General features: G+C 35.5%; 1 protein-coding gene and 1 long non-coding RNA gene across 2 annotated transcripts; one reads left to right on the top strand and one right to left on the bottom strand.

Annotated features, from left to right (window-relative positions):
* Window positions 1-12,528: 12,528 nt before the first annotated feature.
* Window positions 12,529-14,473, bottom strand: LOC134809525 (uncharacterized). Its single transcript, XR_010155457.1, has 2 exons — window positions 14,365-14,473; window positions 12,529-12,935 (listed from the first exon to the last, which is right to left on the bottom strand). It is a non-coding gene; the product is annotated as an uncharacterized LOC134809525 (long non-coding RNA).
* Window positions 14,474-15,466: 993 nt separating this feature from the next.
* LOC738646 (olfactory receptor 5H6-like) lies at window positions 15,467-16,411 on the top strand. The gene has a single exon (XM_009445951.3). The coding sequence runs from the start codon at window positions 15,482-15,484 to the stop codon at window positions 16,409-16,411; it is 930 nt and encodes a 309-aa protein (XP_009444226.2). The 5' UTR covers window positions 15,467-15,481.
* The last annotated feature ends 4,015 nt before the right edge of the window (window positions 16,412-20,426 follow it).

Genomic DNA, 20,426 nt, shown 5'->3' on the forward strand with positions numbered 1-20,426 from the left:
TAGGTTCACTCACAAAAATGTTAAAATAAAATATTTGCATTGCATACTTATCTCTCTTCTCTATTCAATAAAATAGTTACAAAATTATGCTAGTTTGAGGTACCTAAGTTTTTGCCAACTTTCAAATTTTTTTGTAATTATAACTGTCCTAGCACTATAATGACTTAACATGTTAGAACCTAATTAACTAATTAAAATATTCCTATATGTTATGCAAAAGCATTCAAGAAATTTTAATCATGTCATAATGACAGCAGAAAGCAAATAAAAATATTTTATAGATTGTATGTTAATCAATATGTCTTTATCAATGTATTAAACGCTAAAATTATCTAGTTCATCTGACAAGGACTTGAGTGTGATGCTTTTGATACTATTACAACTATATTGCCTGAGACGCCCATCACATTTAACTCATAGTGGAGGCAAATTTGTGTTTGTGTGAAGAGAGGTAAATCCCAATAATTCTGCTAGTCCTCAAAAAGACTTTCATTTCACTTTTGGGAAAGGGTGAATTCCACTTCTTGTATGAAATCAACTCACATTTCAAGTAAAGAAATAAACTGAAATTGAAACACAATTAGAAATAAAATGAGAAAGGTGTTAACAGGTGTAAGAGAATGCTGTTAACTCATTGTGCTTATATGAGCAGGAAAAGAAAAGCTGCCCCTAACTTTCTATATTTCCTTCTAACTTCCTTTCTAGCATGTTTATGTTTTAGACAATCTGAAACTCTTCCCTAATTCAGAAAATTAAAAGGTTAAATAGAAGAACTAATATGAAGTAGGCATAGAGAAGAAAAGATAAGTGGCGTAATGGGAAGAAAATGGTCTTAATCTTCCTAGAAAAAAAATGAAGCTGCTAAGATTTTTTAAAGAAAAAGTCATAATACAAAGTTACTGGAATGTGTTCTTGACAACCCAGGGCTTTAAATTCACATCACCAAAGTTCAAATAATGTTAAGATGATATGACATCACAGTGCCCAGTGAGTAGAGGGAAAAAGATGAACATGAGAAAGAGTTTGGATATTTTCTGCCTCAAAAAGTCTTTGATTGTTAGCCTTCTTCACACTTCATACTCTTGAATATATGAGTTATTCATCGACCATTCCACTCTGTCAAAAGATGAAGATGTTTAGACGCCAAAATTACTTTCACATTCTTACTGATACCACTGAGGCCCTTACTCTAACAACTATTCACATATTGTTTTGGAAACCTCTAGTTACTTATTTCCTCCATCCTCTAGCACTCACTTACTTCCCCAACATTGCTGTCAGATTGTTTTTTGCAAACAAAACTCTAATGAGTTATATCTCTTTTCAGTGCCTCTTGTTGGATTGTTGTTGATACCTGATTATATGCATGTATGTTTCAGGTATCAATATCTATGCACATGTTTATTTTTTATGTGTATGTAGAGTCATGTAATATATATACATAGATACATATATAGTTAAAATATGAATGTAGTGGCACTAGAATTTAGTGGTTATTTGAGGAGATGGTGATGTATTTTGCAACACGAGACTGCATGTGGTTTGGGGCTTTTTGAAGGGGCAAGAGAGGAGATGAAGGTTCTTTTTTTTAATTATACTTTAAGTTCTAGGGTACATGTGCACAACGTGCAGGTTTGTTACACATGTATACATGTGCCATGTTGGTGTGCTGCACCCATTAACTCGTCATTTACATCAGGTATATCTCCTAATGCTATCCCTCCCCCCTCCTCCCACCCCACAACAGGCCCCGGTGTGTGATATTCCCCTTCCTGTGTCCAAGTGTTCTCATTGTTCAATTCCCACCTATGAGTGAGAACATGCGAGATGAAGGCTTTTATAAGGTGAATGCAGAAGGAATGCAAAAAGAAATATTTTATTGGTTAAAGTGGAGCAGTAGCATTATTTCACTCCAGTGAAAAGTCCCTAGTTAGGGGTGAGTTGGCATTTTCTGGTTGTTTAAATTTAACTTTTGTTTTACCTTTTACACTGAATTGCATTTCTGTTTGCTTAGACAGGAACCCACTTTGCTGGAGCCACTTCATCCTAAGGAACTTTTACTTAATGATATTAACTATTTTTTCCCTTTTGGTCAGCCTCCCTCTCAGTTATGAATTATTGACAGAAACTCAAGCACACAGGCCACTTTTTCTGGTTTGTCTCTGTCTCAGCATAGAACTCATAAGTTATAATTTCTAGTCTCTTAAGGCAGCTTCTTTTTCAGTTATTTTTATTTATTTATTTATTTATTTTTAAATATTTTATTTATTTTCTTTTTTTGCCGTTCTAATCACAGTGAGAAAACCTGGCATGCTTTGATGGCTATAAGACTACTGAGAAAATACAGCATACCAGGAAGATTACAGTGATGACTATCACAAGGAAAACAACAAGGTACTGGTATATACTCGATAGCCAAAGTGCCAGTGAACCAAACCAACAGAAATAAACCAAATAAAAAGAAAAGGTTAATGGTTATAACAATCTGTGAATTTAGTATTGAGCCCAGAGAGCAGTTAGTTGAGAAGATTTTTAGATTTAAGCTCAAAGCAACTTTAGATGATGAAATAAAATGGTAGTTGCAATCTAATGATTTTTCTGGTTAGTAATCTGAATGTCTCTGTTTATGTCAGGGATGTCCAATGTCTTAGCTTCCATGGGCCATATTGGAAGAAGAATAATTGTCTTGGGCCACACATAAAATACATTAACACTAATGATAGCTAAAAAATGATGAGCTAAAAAAATCACAAAAAAATTCATAATATTTTAAGAAAGTTTATTAATTTGTGTTGGGCCACATTCAAAGCCATCTTTGGCTGCATGCAGCCTGTGGGCCACATGTTGGACAAGCTTGGTTTATGTCATCGGATGTTTTGGTGAACTTCCTTAGCAGCCCACACAGCAGCATGCATGAAGATTGCCCTCTGAAGTTTATATCAAGTTGCCCAGCCCTAGCTTGTAGGGCTTCAGGAATAGGGCAGTTTATAGGTAGATAATAAAACCTCAAAGACAATGGACAGAACAAGAACTTAATAATGGGTGCATTAGAGTTACCTACTGAAACATAAATTTTCCCTCTATAGTCACACCCATTTCTTTCAAATATAGTTATAGTAAGATTAATTTGTTTACAAAACAAGTCTACTCTCATTAAACTTCAACTGAGTATTTACATAAGTGCAGTAGGAATAGGATTGATCATCTCTTTTTAAGTTTACCTTGTTAGAACTTTTAATAAATAATCTTGGATTCAACTTTAAAAGCCTGTCCAGGCTATGAAATCATACCAAGAACATAAAATCAGTGTTTACCTGCAATATCCATAGAATTAGCTAAATTCTCCTCTACTCAAAATAGGTACTAAAAATATTTTTCAGTTTCCTGAGCCTTCCAGAAAGTGACCTTCCTCTCAAACAATAAGGCTGGAAAACTTGTGAGCAGATATCAGGTTGGTTTTTCTGAAGGTACTTGCTGCTATTTGATTGGATGGACCACTCCAAATCCCATGTTGAAATATGAATCTGAATGTTGGAGGTAGGACAAAATGGGATGTGTATGAGTCATGGGTATGGATCCCCCATGATAATGTGTGAGTTCTAACTTTCTTAGTTCCTATGATGGCTGATTGTTAAAAAGTGCCTGACACCTTTGCTTCCTCTCTTGCCCCCTCTCTTGTCAAGTGATCGCTGCACATGCCAACTCCATTTCACCTGCCTCCATGAGTGAAGCAGGCTGAAGCCCTCACCAGAAGCAGATGTTAGTGCAATGTTTCTTTTATAGCCTGCAGTATTTTAAGCCAAATAAGCTTCTTTTATATATGAATTACCTAGCTTCAAGTATTCCTTTGAGGCAACACTGAATGGACTAAGGCAAGGCATAATTAGCTTCATAAAGTCAATTCCTTAATAAAGACAGTTCCTTAAACTGTCTAGTCATATCTAATTCTACACACATTCTCCAATATGACATTCCAGTCAAAGTTGTGGTCACACAACCAATGTTTCCAAATGTGTTATCTTACAAGAAGAACAAATTCTTATTAAACTTTCACAAATACCTATATTGTCATCAAAAGTAGAATACTCAGTTTCTGAATTCCGGATAGATCAGCTAGGGAGAGATAGGTAAATGTTTTAATTCTGTTTACAAAGGGTATACTTGACCAAATTTCTGATAAAGATTCTTTAAATCTGGTACGATGTTGTGATTCTAATGTTACCAGAAATCTTTACTTCTCAGAGCCTTTTCCATGTGCTTGTTAAGATTTTGATCATAGCTACTTACCTAAACATTCATGATACCATCAGCCTTATATATCAAAGGCACAGTGCTTAGAATTCATATTTAAATGTCATTATTTGCCAAAACAAACAAACAAAAAGAGTGTTGATAGACACAGTCAGGACAAGATAGCCAAGATAACCACACTTACAAAGGTAAGGTTTGTGACAGAGACTGAATCAGTGCTTTCACCACTATTTAGTGATTTAGTCAAACTTCTCTTTGGGGACCAGAAAGAGAGACATCCTACAAATGGAGATTCCTTTAAATTTCTCTTATAATGGGATCTCAAAATATCTAACATAAAATAGGCTTTGTGCCAGAGAGGCGAAATATTTTGGGTATTAATTGGTCAGATTATCAAACCAGGTTTATTTTATAACAAGATTAATGGTTCAGGGTGAATCCCATTAATAAATAGGATAAGTACTTTCTATTTCTGAACTCAACATGGATTGACCGGAATGTTTTACAAATAGTACTTCTAATCTTGCCTTACAAAACTGGTTCTTCTTTCTGTGTTTACAAGACTGAATGACAGACCAGTGAATTATTGAGGAAATATTATGGGATGGGTTCTAGAAGATTATTTGTTATTTTCTCAGCTTTTGGTGTGTTTTCCTGGAAGATTGAAGGGTGGATCTTTTTTTTTTTTCTCTGAGACAGAGTCTCACTCAGTCGCTCAGGCTGGAGTGCAGTGGCGTGATCTCAGCTCACTGCAAGCTCTGCCTCCCGGGCTCACGCCATTCTCCTGCCTCAGCCTCCCAAGTAGCTGGGACTACAGGCGCCCGCCACCATGTCCGGCTAATTTTTTTGTATTTTTAGTAGAGACGGGGTTTCATTGTGTTAGCCAGGATGGTCTCGATCTCCTGACATCGTGATCCGCCTGCCTCGGCCTCCCAAAGTGCTGGGATTACAGGCGTCAGCCACCACGCCTGGCCGAGGGGTGGATCTTTATTATCTATTTTAGTTACCTAACATTTGGCTTCAGCTGCAGGCTTCACCAGGTTCCAGAATCATTTGAATAAATTAGTGAAATTCAGAGAGTCCTGGATCATATGATCCAAGAAGGATTCTAAGTTCTACAGGAAATTTCTGGGGCTTTTATTTGGGACAGGGACATTTTTCATTATTGCATGGAGCTCAGACATTGACCAAGGTGTAAAGGTGGTTAAAGAAGGCAGACCTGGTTGATCTGAGGAATTGACTTAATGGGGCATTTATCTAGTTTCCTTTTATTCTCAGGGGTGAAAAGGTAACTGAGCAAAAGGCTTAGTACATTTGGAGTTAACGGGTAGAAGATAATAAAGAGAAATATAGATGAAATTGCCTTTGCAAAAATTTATACAGAAAAATCTCACATGGGAAAATCATGACAGTGAATCTGACATAGGATAATTAGACAGTGCTTCTAATATCCAAGCTTTCTTTCTTCATTCATGGGTGTAGGCCAAACTAACTTTGGGAGCAATTTAGTTTAAGTTTGACTTTGAAACGAAGAGCATAACAGTCCTTACTAAAAACAAACCCCCTCCTTCCTTGGGGACCAGACCACATTGGAAAAACTAACAAATTATCACAAGATTAGAAACTGTAGCTGAAGAGCCATGCAGCCAGAAGCCACAGGATTCCTAATCTGCCCGGTTACTCCTATGGATATCATTACTATTGTCAAATCCGAGTTTGGTGTTCAAGATATATCTTTAGACCCTGTATTCTGATGAACTAGCAGGCACCACTTTGACTTGTAGACCGGCTCGTCTGGACTCACCTCAAGAGGAGAGCTTTGACTCCCTATAACTTCATCCTTCAACCAACCAATCAGCATTTTCCATTTCCTTGCCCCTGCCAACAACTATCTTTAAAACGATCAACTATCTTTAAAAACTAACAATTGTCTTTAAAAAACACTAGCCTCTGAATTTTTGGAGAGGCTGTTTGAGTAATAATAAAACTCTAGTCTCCCATTTAGCCAGCTCTATGACTATTAAACTCTTTCACTATTTTAATTCCTCTGTCTTAATAATTGACTCTATGTGGGTAGAAGGCAAGAAGATCCCAGTGGGCGGTTATACAGAGAGGAGGAGGAGTTGGAATTGTCAGTTAAAGACTTACACCTGGCCTCTGGAAAAAAAAAATATATATATATATATATATATATACACTAATGAATATGATGATAGAATGGCAGTATTAAGACATAGTGACAGCACCAGCTAAGAGGCAATACACTGCAAGATTGTCTTTATTTTACCTTTTTCTTCCCCCTGACCTTTTCCTAGTAAAACCCCTTATTTCTCATCAGATATAAGTTTGCCTGGAAGATATATGTCTGGAATTTGAGGTTCAGTTTGCATGAGGAGGACAATTTTACTTGGGGCTGGCTTCTGAAGGGAATCTAGATCTTTGGCCTTATTAAAACCAGGTTTTAACTAGCTGAGATCACACTATACTGATCACAGCATTCAGAGCATCCAATTTTATAAACTGAAGTTTGCATAAGATGTCAGACGTGTCATGTGTTGTGGATAATGGTGGAATAAAGTGTAATTTCAATTGTTAATAGCAAGAATTGGCTTACAGTGACTTAATGTTTATGATTCTGAAGTCCATAGTACACTGTAGGATGATCTGCATTTCTTATACGCGTCTAAATCCACAATGCCAAGTTGCAGATCTTCACTTTCTCCTACAGGGAATCCTAAGGTGCTCTTAGGGATGCTCCAGTTCTCTACACCTTCCTGTCCCGGCACAGTGGAGATATACAATTGATGAACCCTTGTGTTGAACCCACATAGAGCCAAGTTTATATAAACATTTTTCTGAGATTGGAAATGAAGCCTCCAAAATGAATCAGAGTACAAAGAATTGCTATCTGTGTTATTATCAGTTCTGTACTATTATATATTTTTCTCTACTATAGAAAGCCAAACTCTTTCAAAGGATCTCCATAATTTCCTATATTGGTAAAAGAGAAATTATTTTATAATATCTGTTATTCTTCTTAAAGTTTAAAATGCAATGTAATTCATAATAATTTTAGATTTAATATACAGCATGCTAAAATTATGGACAAATTAAAAAAGAGTAAATAATCTTCATGTTTTATTATCATGACTAAAATCTAGATAAGCAAAATTCTTGATAAATGAGTTTTTATAATGATGACTTATTAGCTTGTTATCCCAACTATAATCACTTTGTATGATAAGTTCTGGTTAAGTAGAATTTTTTTTTTTAGTCGGAGTTTCACTCTTGTTGCCTAGGCTGGAGTGCAATGGCGCAATCTCGGCTCACTGCAACCTCCACCTCCCAGGTTCAAGCAATTCTCCTGCCTCAGCCTCCTGAGTATCTGGGATTACAGGTGCACACCACCACTCCTGGCTAATTTTTTGTATTTTTAGTAGAGATGGGGTTTCACCATGGCCAGGCTGGTCTTGAACTTCTGACCTCAGGTGATCCACACGCCTTGGCCTCCCAGAGTGCTGGGATTACAGGTGTGAGCCACTATCCCTGGCCTAAGTACAATGTGATATGGTTTAAAAATCAGTTTAAACTTTCCTTTCATTATGGTTCTTATATAAAAAAGCTTTCTGATGATTCTGATATAAATGTACATTCTGTGTAATCACACATTCTGATTAAAATTTTAAGATCTGTCAATTAAACATTAACTTCTCTATAACTTCTGGCAATAATTTAAATATCTTATATATAGATACATATATACAGCAGTATGTAGAGATACATACATTTTTATTCAGCATTTTATATATGAATAGTAATACATACATATATATATATGTATATCAGAAAACATACTTTCCCTAACTTATTCAGCACTTACAAATTTAAAAGTATTCCAGTAAAACCTTTTGAGAATTTTTCATTATTTTGTGATTTGGGATTGTGTGGAAGAAAATGTTTTCCATATAAAAATTTACTTAAAATTGGAATTGCTGCCATTTGTTCTTTATATTATCTGTATCAGGATTCAGTCTTTGGCTGATTTCTTTCTGCAAAAAAATAACAAAAATAAAAACAAAAAGCTGATGGAGAATAAAGTGCTCTCAAAACCAGCAAAGTTTCTTGGGAAATTTAGTTTTAATTACTTTAATAAAAAGGAAGATCAAAATTTAAATATGAACTAAACTTTCAGTTTCAATATTTTCATGAACAGTGGGAAATCTGTGAGTAAAATTTCAAGTCCAAGACTATCATACACAAATTCCACAGGAAAAATAAACTTTTAATTTTTTATAAAAGACTCAGAGCTCAAGCTGGTATTGATGAACACTAGGGTCAATGCACACATCCAAACGAAACTTCTGAGTCTTTGCCTCTATTTTGCCTTAATGAATCTCTGATACTTCCTCTCTTTCTATTTTGTGGCTTGTCTTTTTTGCGCTTACTCGTCTATGACTTCATGATTCTCTACCTATCTTTCCTTCCTCCTTCCTGTTTTATTTGATCCACACAAATCTCCGTTTCTGCTTTTCCTGTCCCTTTTCTCCTTTCAACATCTTCCTCTTCTCTCATCTCAATCTATCTTTTCTCTTGAGAACTTTTCAATACTCTGCAGGAGAAAAAATATTAAATTAGTCTATGAGCAGCATAGTGTTCACAAATGCTAAGTGTTCATAAATGCTAAGTGTTCACATATCTTTGAGTACTCTATCTCATTCCCACACTATTGTGCTACTTGTTTCCCATTCACTTCTTATTTGATGATGTTTATTCTATTACTTAAGGAAAATTGCTCTCACTAAAGCCATTAAAAATTGCTTAATTTCTACTCGCAGTGATTTCCTTTAAGCCAGCATAGTACTTGTACAAAACCAGACACATAGACCAATGGAAAAGAGTAGAAAACTCAGAAAGATAGTCACACACTTACAACCATCTGACCTTCAAGTTCAAGGTAAACATGCAGTGGTTAAAAGATTCTGTAGTCAATAAATGGTGATAGGATAACTGGCTAGCCTGAAGCAGAAGAACAAAACTGAACCCTTACCTTTCAACATATACAAAAACTTACTCAAGGTGGATTAAGTTTTTAAACGTAAGACCTCATACTATAAATATCCTAGAAGAAACCCTAGGAAATACCCCTCTTAATGTTGGCCTTGGTAAAGCATTTTTGGTTAAGTCCACAAAGTCAATTGCAACGAAAATAAAAATTGACAAGTGGGACCTAATTAAAGAACTTTTGCACAGCAAAAGAAACTATCAATAGAGAATAAAAACAACCTACATAAAGGGAGAAAATATTTGCAAACTGTGTATCCAACAAAGGTCTAATATCTACAATCTATAAGGAACTTAAATCAATGAGAATAAATAAATAAATACCCCCATTAAGAAATGAGCAAATATGACAGACACTTCTTAAAAGAAGACATACAAGTGGTCAAAAAACATATGAAAAAATGGTCATTATCGCTACTCATCAGAGAAAATGCAAATCAAAACCACAATGAGATACCATCTCACACCAGTCAAAAAAAAAAAAGTAAAAAAAAAAAAAAAAGACAGATGTTGGAGAGGCTGCAGAGAAAGGGAACACATATATACTGTTGGTGGGAACATAAATTACTTCAGCCACTGTGGAAAGCAGTCTGTAAATTTTTCAAAGCACTTGAAACAGAGCTACCATTTGACCCAGCGATACTATTACTAGCAATCCTATTACTATATCCAAAGAAAATTAGGTCATTATACCATCATTTTTTTTTCTTGCTATACTTCTCTTTTCTCAGTATACTCTCTAATAGATAAATAATTCATAACTATGCCCTCATCTACTCTAATGACACCCAAATTATTTTTTTATTTCTATTGGTCTAGTAATATTATATTACTAATACTAACCAGCTCATCTCGATGTTCAAGGCATGTTCACGCTACACACATGTCAATGCATCTGAATTCTTAGTCTCTATTTTGGATAACTACTCACAAAGTGACTCCTTTTTCCTTCAGTGAATACTACTTTCCCATCAAATATGGGGCTAAATATTTGCATCCTAGTGATGCTATATTCTGACTGCCTTACAATATCCTAGTGATGCTACATTCCGAATGCCTTAAATCTCTTTCTTCATCCTCCTCATTATTTCCAGCATTATGTTACACAAGTAGACGGGAATATAATTTAATTTTGTGTAATGTCAGTAACTATGTATGCATATTATACTGCTTAGTGCACCCTTCTGAAGAGTTTTCAGTGACTTCTGTGTTATTTATTGATATGGTTTGGCTCTGTGTTTCTGTGTTCTCCCCCAAATCTGATATCAAATTGTAATCTTCATGTGTCAGGGAAGGGACCTGATGGGAGGTGATTGCATGGGAGCGGATTTCCCCCTTAGTGTTCTTGTGATAGTGAGTGAGTTCTCACGAGACCTAGCGGTTTCAAAGTGTGTGGCACTTCTCTCTTTGCTCACTCTCTCTCTGCTCACTCTCCCTCCTTCTCTGCCATGGTAAGACGTGCTTGCTTCCCGTTCACTTTCTGCCATGATTGTAAGTTTCCTGGGGCCTCCTAGCCATGCTTCCTGTGCAGCCTATGGAACTTTGAGTCAATTAAATCTCTTTTCTTCATAAAGTACCCAGTCTCAGGTAGTTTTTTATAGCAGTGTGAGAATGAACTAATACAGAAAATTAGTACCAAAAGAGTGGGTCACTGCTATAAAGATACCTGAAAATGAGGAAGCAACTTTGGAACTGGGTAACAGGCAGAGGTTGGAACAGTTTGGAGGACTCAGAAGAAGACAGTAAGATGAAGGAAAGTTTGGTACTTCCTAGAGACTTGTTGAATGGTTTTGACCAAAATGCTGATAGTGATTTGGACAATGAAATCCAGGCTGAGATAGTCAGATGGAGATGAGAAACTTATTAGGAACTGGAGTAAAGGTCACTCGTGCTATGCTTTAGCAAAGTGAGTGGTGGCATTTTTCCCTTGTCCTAGAGATCTGTGGAACTTTGAACTTGAGAGAGATGATTTAGGGTATCTGGGAGAAGAAATTTCTAAGCAACAAAGCATTAAAGATGTTTTGTTACCTGACTGTTTCTAAAAGTGTATGATTATATGTGTGAACAAAGAGATTTTCTGAAACTGGAACTTATCTTTAAAAGGGAAGCAGAGCATAAAAGTTTGGAAAATGTGTAGCCTGGCCATGTGGCAGAAAAGAAAAACCCATTTTCTGGGGGAGAAATTTAAACCTGCTGCAGAAATTTGCATGAGTAACAAGGATCCAAATATTAATAGCCAAGACAGTACAGAAAATGTCAGCAGGGCATTTCTGTGATCTTCATGGCAGCTCCTCCCATCACAGGCCAAGAAGCCTAGGAGGGAAAAACGGTTTCATGGGCTGGGCCTAGGGCCCCGCTGTTCTTTGCAGCCTTGGGACATGGCACCCTGCATCCTATCTACTCCAGCTCCAGTTGTAGCTAAAATGGGTCAAGGTATAGCTTGAGTCGTTGCTTCAGAGGGTACAAGCCCCAAGCCTTGATGGCTTCCCTGTGGCCTGTGGGTGTGCAGAAGGAAAGAATTTGGGAACCTCTGCCTAGATTTCAGAGGATGCATGGAAACACCTGGATGTTCAGGAAGAAGTCTGCTGTAGGGGCAGAGCCCTCATGGAGAACCTCTACTAGGGCTGTGCGAAGGGGAAATGTGAGGTTGGAGCCCTCACACAGAGTCCCCACTGGGGCACTGCCTAGTGGAATTGTGAGAAGAGGGCCACTGTCCTCCAGATGCCAGAATGGTAGATCCACTGACAGCTTGCACTGTGTGCCTGGAAAAACCACAGGCACTAAATACCAGGCCATTTTGATTTGCATTTCTGTGATGATCGGGGATGTTGACCACCTTTTCATATGCCTGCTTACCATTTGTATGTCTTCTTTTGAGAAATGTCTATTCAAATCTTTTACCCTTAATTTGATCAGATTATTAGATTTTTCCTATAAAACGGTTTGAGTTCCTTATATATTCTGGTTATTAATCCATTCTTAGGTGGGTAGTTTACAACTATTTTCTCCCATTCTGTGGGTTGTCTCTTCATTTTGTTGATTGTATCCTTTTTTGTGCAGAAGCTTTTTAACTTGATGTAATCCCATTTGTCCATGTCTTCTTTGATTGTCTATTCTTGTAGGGTATTGCTCAAGAAATCTTTGCCCAGAAGTCCTGGAGACTTCCCTCAGTGTTTTCCTGTAGAAGTTTCATAGTTTGAGGTATTAGATTGAAGCTTTTTATTCATTTTGATTTTATTTTTGGATATGGTGAGAGATAGGGGTCTAGTTTTATTCTTTTGCATATGGATATCTAGTTTTCTCAGCACCATTTATTGATTAGACTGTCTTTCCCCAATGTATGTTCTTGGAAGCTTTGTTAAAAATGACTTCACTGTAGATGCGTGGATTTGCTTCTGGTTTTTTATTCTGTTCCATTGGTCTGTGTGTCTCTTTTTATGTCAGAAAAATTCTCGGGCACCTCCCACTGCAGTCCTTGTCTTTATTTTCCATTGGCTCATCCGTTGACCTCTGTCTAACAAGATTTCCCATCAGATTTTAGCATAAAATGGGAGAACTAGGTGTATGTCTAAAATTTGAGCTGCAGTTTTCATGGGAAAGACAACTGTATTTGGGTTTGTCTCCTAAAGGGAATCAGAAAATGTGGCCTTATTAAAACTATGTTTTAATTACCTTAGACAAGCTTATACTAATCAAAGCACTGAGAGTAAATTTCACATTTAACTAAAGTTTATACAAACATGACAGAAGTGTCATCTGTGGTGGTAAATGGTATATAAAATATTATTTCATTTGTTAAAACTAAAAGTGTTTACATAAAATAGTGTTTATGATTCCAGAAGTTAAATGCCATTGGGGACAATCTGGACTTCTCATATATGTCCAAATCCGCAATACATACAAGAACAGCTTCAGTTTGTTCCCCAGGGAATCCCTTGGTACTCTTATGAGAATTTCAGTTTTCCATTCAATCGTCTTCTGGCAAAAGTACAGAGTTGTACAATTGAATGACTCTTCTGTTTAATCCAAATTTATATAAACAGCAGTTTCCTGAGCTTGGGGAAAGAAGCCTCCAAAAAGAATGAATAGGCAACGAATTGCTACCTGTGTTATCAGCATTCCCATGCAATTGTATTTTTTCTGTTTTAGAAAGCCTAATGGTTTTAGAGGCTCTCTTAAATTTCTTTCAAAATATGGGTAAGAAAAAATATCTATAATTTTCATTACACTTTGTAGAAATGTTGAAAATGCTATTTAACTTACCATAATTTTAGATTGGGTACACAAACTGTCAAAATAGCCAGGTTGAAATTAGATAACTATTACTGGCTTATCTCTATATTTTAGTTTCATGACTATGATACGGATAGAATAAATAGTTATAAGACAACATTCTTCCTTTAATGATATTTTATTTTGTTGTTAAGCTTATTATGACTTTATTTGACAACTTGTGGCAAACTAGGACATTAAACAATTGAAACTGGTTTTGATTATAATGATTCTAAGAATTATTCAGATTATTCTGATAGAAATACTCATTCTTTCTAATTAATCACATTCTTAGACTACAACTCTTAAGGTCAGTCACTTAAAAATTAACTCTTGTATCCTTATCCCCACTTCTGGATATAATCTGACAACTCAAACTGTCAAATGAAGGATGCATTCAGTGGATTCATTGTATTGCTGCCATGGCTGAGTTTACAACTAAAATCCACTTTTGATCCTGTCTTTTTTTTCTTCTTTTATCCATATTATAAATGTAGGATCAGTGTGTTTCATTGCCATCCTAGATAATTATTTCTTCACTCTAGAGGCAAGAAGAATGGGAAAATGAGTTTCTGGTTTTTTTTGGCTTCTATAGCAGTAGGTAACCTCTGAGCCCCCAAGACATGGGTGTCAAAAAAGAGGATTAGATCTTGGCCATCTTACAAAGAATGTATAGTCACTTTGTACATCATTCCTAATGATGCTTTCAAATACTACAATGATTCCAAGTAATTATTTCCATTAAGTTCGAATAGGCCCATATTACTGATTGAATCTCACCTAGTTGTTCAGATGTGATGCTCACTCCAAAAACTTGTCAGCAATTCGAGTTTTCACCCCCAAAGTTTAATGTCCATCTACCTGGTCACCAACTGACTTCTCTCTCTTTCACTGATGATGTATTTCATACCAAATATGTCACAGTAACTAGAGACTCTACATTCTGAATTCTTTTGAATCTATTCATTTGTCTTACCATCTCTTCCAATATCATATCACACAGGGACTAGACACTATACATGCATATCAATCACCTTGAGGGTATTTTTGAAATACAGATTCCTAGACCTCATTCTTGAAGTAATCAATTCCTACATTGAAACCTCACAATCTGTATTTTTCATGAAAAAACTCTCCCAGATGATTATCATGTGTGATCTAATTTGGGATCCCCTTGAACTTAGTATCAAGTTTCTAATTAGGATTCCTGAATCAGTTTCTCCTTCCTGCAGCACACTTTTTACACCATCAAGAACTAAATTTTTAAAATATGCTATGATGGGCTGGGCGCAGTGGCTCACGCCTATAATCCCAGCACTTTGGGAGGAGCTGAGATCATGCCATTGCACTCCAGCCTGGGCAACAAAAGCAAGGCTCTGTCTCAAAAAAAAAAAAAAAAAAAAAAAAAAAAAATATATATATATATATATATATATATATATATATATATATATATGCCATTTCCCATTTTAAAATATTTGGTGCATGTTTATCATGTGAAGAATAAAGTTTGAGATTCTTCACATTACATTCATTCCATTTTTACACAGGCCTTTCAAATATCTTTTTTCCTTCACCCTACATCCATGTCCCAGACAGAAGGTTTTTCTATTACATTCAGTAGAGTCCACAAAAAATTAGTACATTTAGATAATGCATTTTTTCAAATCTCAACCTGTTAATTCCTACACAATTTTCAAACCAAAATGTATTATTTTTCCATGTATTTAAATGCTCAAATAGAGGGCACATCAATTAGAGTACTGATAAAAAAATTAAGAGGGCTCTGATAATTACATAGTTTATTTCAACACTTCATCCCCAGTTTCAACTCACAACTCCATTCCAAGTGTTCCTTTACATTTATTTCATTTTTTAGAGGACATGCAGTGAGGACATGGAGGAGGAAAATACAACATTGCTGACAGAGTTTGTTCTCACAGGATTTTTATATCAACCACAGTGGAAAATACCCCTGTTCCTGGCATTCTTGGTAATATATCTCATCACCATCATGGGGAATCTTGGTCTAATTGTTCTCATCTGGAAAGACCCTCACCTTCATATCCCAATGTATTTATTCCGTGGGAGTTTGGCCTTTGTGGATGCTTGGTTATCATCCACAGTGACTCCAAAGATGCTGATCAACTTCTTAGCTAAGAGTAAGATGATATCTCTCTCTGAATGCATGATACAATTTTTTTCCTTTGTAATCAGTGTAACCACAGAATGTTTTATCTTGGCATCAATGGCATATGATCGCTATGTAGCCATTTGCAAACCTTTACTTTATCCAGTCATTATGACCAACGGACTATGCATCCAGCTATTAGTCTTGTCATTTATAGGTGGCCTTCTTCATGCTTTAATCCATGGAATTTTTTTATTCAGATTAACCTTCTGTAATTCCAACATAATACAACACTTTTACTGTGACATTATCCCATTGTTAAAGATTTCCTGTACTGATTCTTTTATTAACTTTCTAATGGTTTTTATTTTCACAGATTCAATTCAAGTTTTTACCATTGGAACTATTCTTATATCTTATACACTTGTCCTCCTTATAATCTTAAAAAATAAGTCTGTCAAAGGGATACAAAAAGCTGTCTCCACCTGTGGAGCTCATCTCTTACCTGTATCTTTATACTATGGGCCCCTTGTCTTCATGTATGTGGGCTCTGCATCCCCGCAAGCAGATGACCAAGATATGATGGAGTCTCTATTTTACACTGTCATAGTTCCTTTATTAAATCCCATGATCTACAGCCTGAGAAACAAGCAAGTAATAGCTTCATTCACAAAAATGTTCAAAAGAAATGTTTAGATCTCATACAATCTCTGTTCTCTGTTTACTAAAATTTTCCCAAGATTGTTCAAGTTAAAGGTATCTGTGTTTTGCTAGCATTCAAAGATTTTGCAAAGTCCTAGCACTTTAAGGACCTAAGGTGTTAGTATCTAGTAAACTAATAAATACACTCCTAATGTTATTCAATGGCATTTAAAAATTTTTAGTCATGTTCATATCATAATCAAATAATGTCAGCAGAAAGCAAATAAAAGTATTTTACAATGTTGTATGTTATTCAATGTGGCTTTATAAATGCATTAAATGCTAAGATAGTCTATGTCATCTGATAAGGACTTGAGTATGATGATTTTGATACTAATACAACTATATTACCTGAGACACTCAACACATTTAACTCTGTTGTGAAAGTAGATTTGTGTTTTGGTGAACAGAGGTAAATCCCAAGAATTCTGCTAGCCATCAAGCGATCTTTTATTCCACTTCATTGGGAAAGAGTGAATTCTACTTCTTGTAGAAAATCAACTCACATATCAGGTAAAGAAATAAACAAAAATGGAAATGCAATGAGGAGAAAAACTGAGAAGGGAGTTAACAGTGAAGATCTTGCCAAAGCCTAAAATGGTACTCTTTACATAGTGTGCTTGCAAAAGTAAGAAGAGGTAAGTTGCCTCTAACTTTCTACAATGGTTTCTAATGCCTTTTCCAGCTGTGGCTGTATGTATTTAGATAATCTGAAAAGCTCCCTTAATTCAGAAAATTAAAAGATGAACTAGAAGAACTAAGCTGAAGTAGGCATTGAGAAGAAAAGATAAGTGGCATAATAAGAACAAAATGGCCTTAATCTTCCCAGAAAAAAAAAAATGAAGCTATGAGATTTTTAATATTCAGTGATGTTGCAAGATTATTGGAGTGATTTTTTGACAACCAGAGACTTTAAATTCTTATTACCAAAGTTCAAATAATGATCAGATGATCTGACATCATAGTGCCTAGTGAGTGGAGGGAAAAAACATGAAAATGAGGAAGTTTGTATATTCTGCCTCAAAAAGTCCTTGCTTGTTAGCCTTCTTCAAACTTCATACTCTTGAAGTGCATGAGTCATCCATCTAGCAGTCCACTCTGCCCTTCATCTTTCATCACTGAAATTTTGTTTACATTCTCACTGATACCATGAGGCCTTTACCTAAAAACTACTCATGTATTGTTTTGCAAATCTCTGGTTACTTATTTTCTCCATTCTTCTAGTACTCATTCATTCCCTTAACATTGCCATCAGATCGGTTTTTTGCTAACATAACTCTAATATTTATGTAGCTCTTCAGTTTCTTTTGTTGGACTGTCATTGCTACCAAATTATATGCATATATGGCTTAGGTATCTATATCTGTGTGTGTATAAATATACATTTTTTATGTGTATGTATAGTCATCTAATATATGTACATATACACATGTATAAAGTAGTGGCATTAAAATTCAGAGTTTATTTGAGGAAACTGATTTATTTCGTACCACCAGACTGCAGGTGCTTTGGTGCTTTCCTGAAGAGGAAAGAAAAGAAGCTGTTATAGGGTAAATGAGAAAGTAAGGCAAAAAGAAATATTTTATTGGCTATAGTGAAGCAGTGGCATGATTTGGATCATGTGGAAATTTAATAGTTAGAGGTGAGTTGGTGGTTGTTTTAAGTTAATTTTTGTTTTACCATTTACACTGAGTTGGATTTCTGTTTGCTTAGGCAGGAACCCACTTTGCTGCACCCACCTCAGCCCAATATCCTTTTATTTAACTATTTTAGCTATTTTTTCCCTTTTGGTTAGGCTCCCAGTTATGGGATATTGACTAAAACTTAGGCACATGGGCCACTTTCTGTGACGAGCACAGCTGGTTTAGCTTTGTGTCAACATGGAACTCATGTCATAATGTCCGGTCTCTTGCAGAAGTGTTTCTTTTACTATTTTTTCTTTGTTGTTGTCATTCTAATCACAGTGAGGAAACCTGGCATACTGTGATGGCTATGAACGCGCATTTAAGAGTCTTGAGAGACTACAACACACCAGGAAGATTACAATGATAATAGTCACAATGATAGTCCCAAGAGAATGGGGGTATACCCCATAGCCAAAGTGTGCATGAACCAATTGAAATAAACCAAATAAAAACAAAAGATCAATGGTTATAACAATCTATGAACTTAGTATCTGAGCCCTGAGGGCAGTTATTTGAGAAGACTTTTAAATTTAAGCTCAAAGCATCTTTAGATGATGAAATAAAGTGGCAGTTGCAATATGATAATTTTTCTAGTTTGCAGTCTGAATGTCTCTGTTTACGTCATTGGTCAACTACCTGAGCAGCCAAGTCAGCTACATTCATGAAGATTGTCCTCTATAGTTTACATCCAGTTGCCCAGCCCTAGCCTGTAGGGCTTCAGGAATAGGGCAATTTATAGGTAGATAATAAAACCTCAAAGACAATGGACAGAACAAGAATTTAACAATGGGCGCACTATACTTTTCTACTGAAACATTATTTTTTCCTCTACAGTTCCCTTCATTTCTACCAAACATAATTATAGAAAGACTAATTTCTTTACAAAATAAGTCTACTCTCATTAAACTTCAACTGAGTATTTACATAAGTGCAGTAAAAATAGTGACTGATCATCTCTTTTTAATTTGGCCAAGTTAGGACCTTTAATAAATAATCTCATATTAGACTTTAATATTCTCTCCAGGCTATGATGTCGTGCAAGGACATAGCATCTGTTTTGACCTGCAACATCCATAGATTTAGGTAAATTCCCTTATACTCAAAAGAGGTCCTAAAAAGTTTTTTCAGTTTCCTGGGCCTTCTAGAAAGTGACCTTCCTCTCAGTCAGTAAGGTTGGAAAGGTGTGAGCAGATATCAGGCCAGTTTCTCTTGAGAAACCTTCTGTAGTTTGATTTGAGGGACCCATTCAAATCTCATGTTGAAATCTGAATCAAATGTTGGAGGTGAAACAGAATAGAGGTGTGTGGGTCAAGAGCTAGAATTCCTAATGAATGGTAATGCCACTCTCATGATAATTGATGAGTTCTCACATTCTTTGTTCCCTTGATTGCTTTAATTGGACAATACTTCTCAGTTTCACATATTATATAAGCCTCATTAGCTTAACATCTCTCGTTTTGTAACAGATAATGAAAATTCTCTTTCGACATTCTAGAGGCTCATCTGGGAAATCTCAAAGTTAATTGAGGTCAAAAAAGATTTAATTTACAGTTTTATTTTGGGAAGTTTGTTAAAACTATCAAATGATTTAAATAATTGGTTAAGTATAGGCACTGGTGACTGAAAGAATACTAAAATGACAAAAGATTTCAAAGTAAATAGAAAAAGTGATGTTATTGAAAAAAAAGTTAGATCTTTTAATATTGAGAAAACTCAGTTTTCTTAAGGAATCAAATACCAGCTAAAGACAATATGGATCACAAAACATCATCTTGACAAAACATACATTCTTTTCATTTCACAGGCCATGTACTTAAAGGGTCATGAGAAAACTTAACCAGTGTCTAATAAGAGCAGACCAACACATTGTTAAAACCTTGCCATTTTAATTAAGAAGACCAAATTATAGTTTTTATTAGTTTAATTTTAATATTAAGACTCATTTTAAACACTCATAATAACTTGAATTCTGGTAACTTAACTGCAAAAGATTCTCTTTCTCTTCCAACTCTCTGTATCCATTTGGTTTTTGTCCTTCATCATCTATTCTGAAACAACTTTTGGGTACCATCCAAACTAGACAAAACTACTCCACTTTTCTTTTTTTTTTAAATACATGTCCTCATACCTGGTGGTTTTCTTATCAATAACATTTCTCACTTTACTTGGATACTTTGCATACAGAGTTATTTCTCTTATGCTGTTTAGAAGTTTTAATTATCACACGTTAACTAGAACTCTCAATTCTCAGCAGCTTTATTTTCTTGGATATAAGCGATTGCCTAGTACATATCACATCCAAAATCTGTAGATGGGGAAACCTA

Source organism: Pan troglodytes, chromosome 2 (genome assembly GCF_028858775.2).
Source record: "Pan troglodytes isolate AG18354 chromosome 2, NHGRI_mPanTro3-v2.0_pri, whole genome shotgun sequence".
Lineage (NCBI taxonomy): Eukaryota > Metazoa > Chordata > Mammalia > Primates > Hominidae > Pan > Pan troglodytes.

Excerpts from the sequence above, each read along its gene's own strand:
- LOC738646 (XM_009445951.3), top strand. The coding sequence starts at position 15,482 with ATGGAGGAGGAAAATACAACATTGCTGACAGAGTTTGTTCTCACAGGA.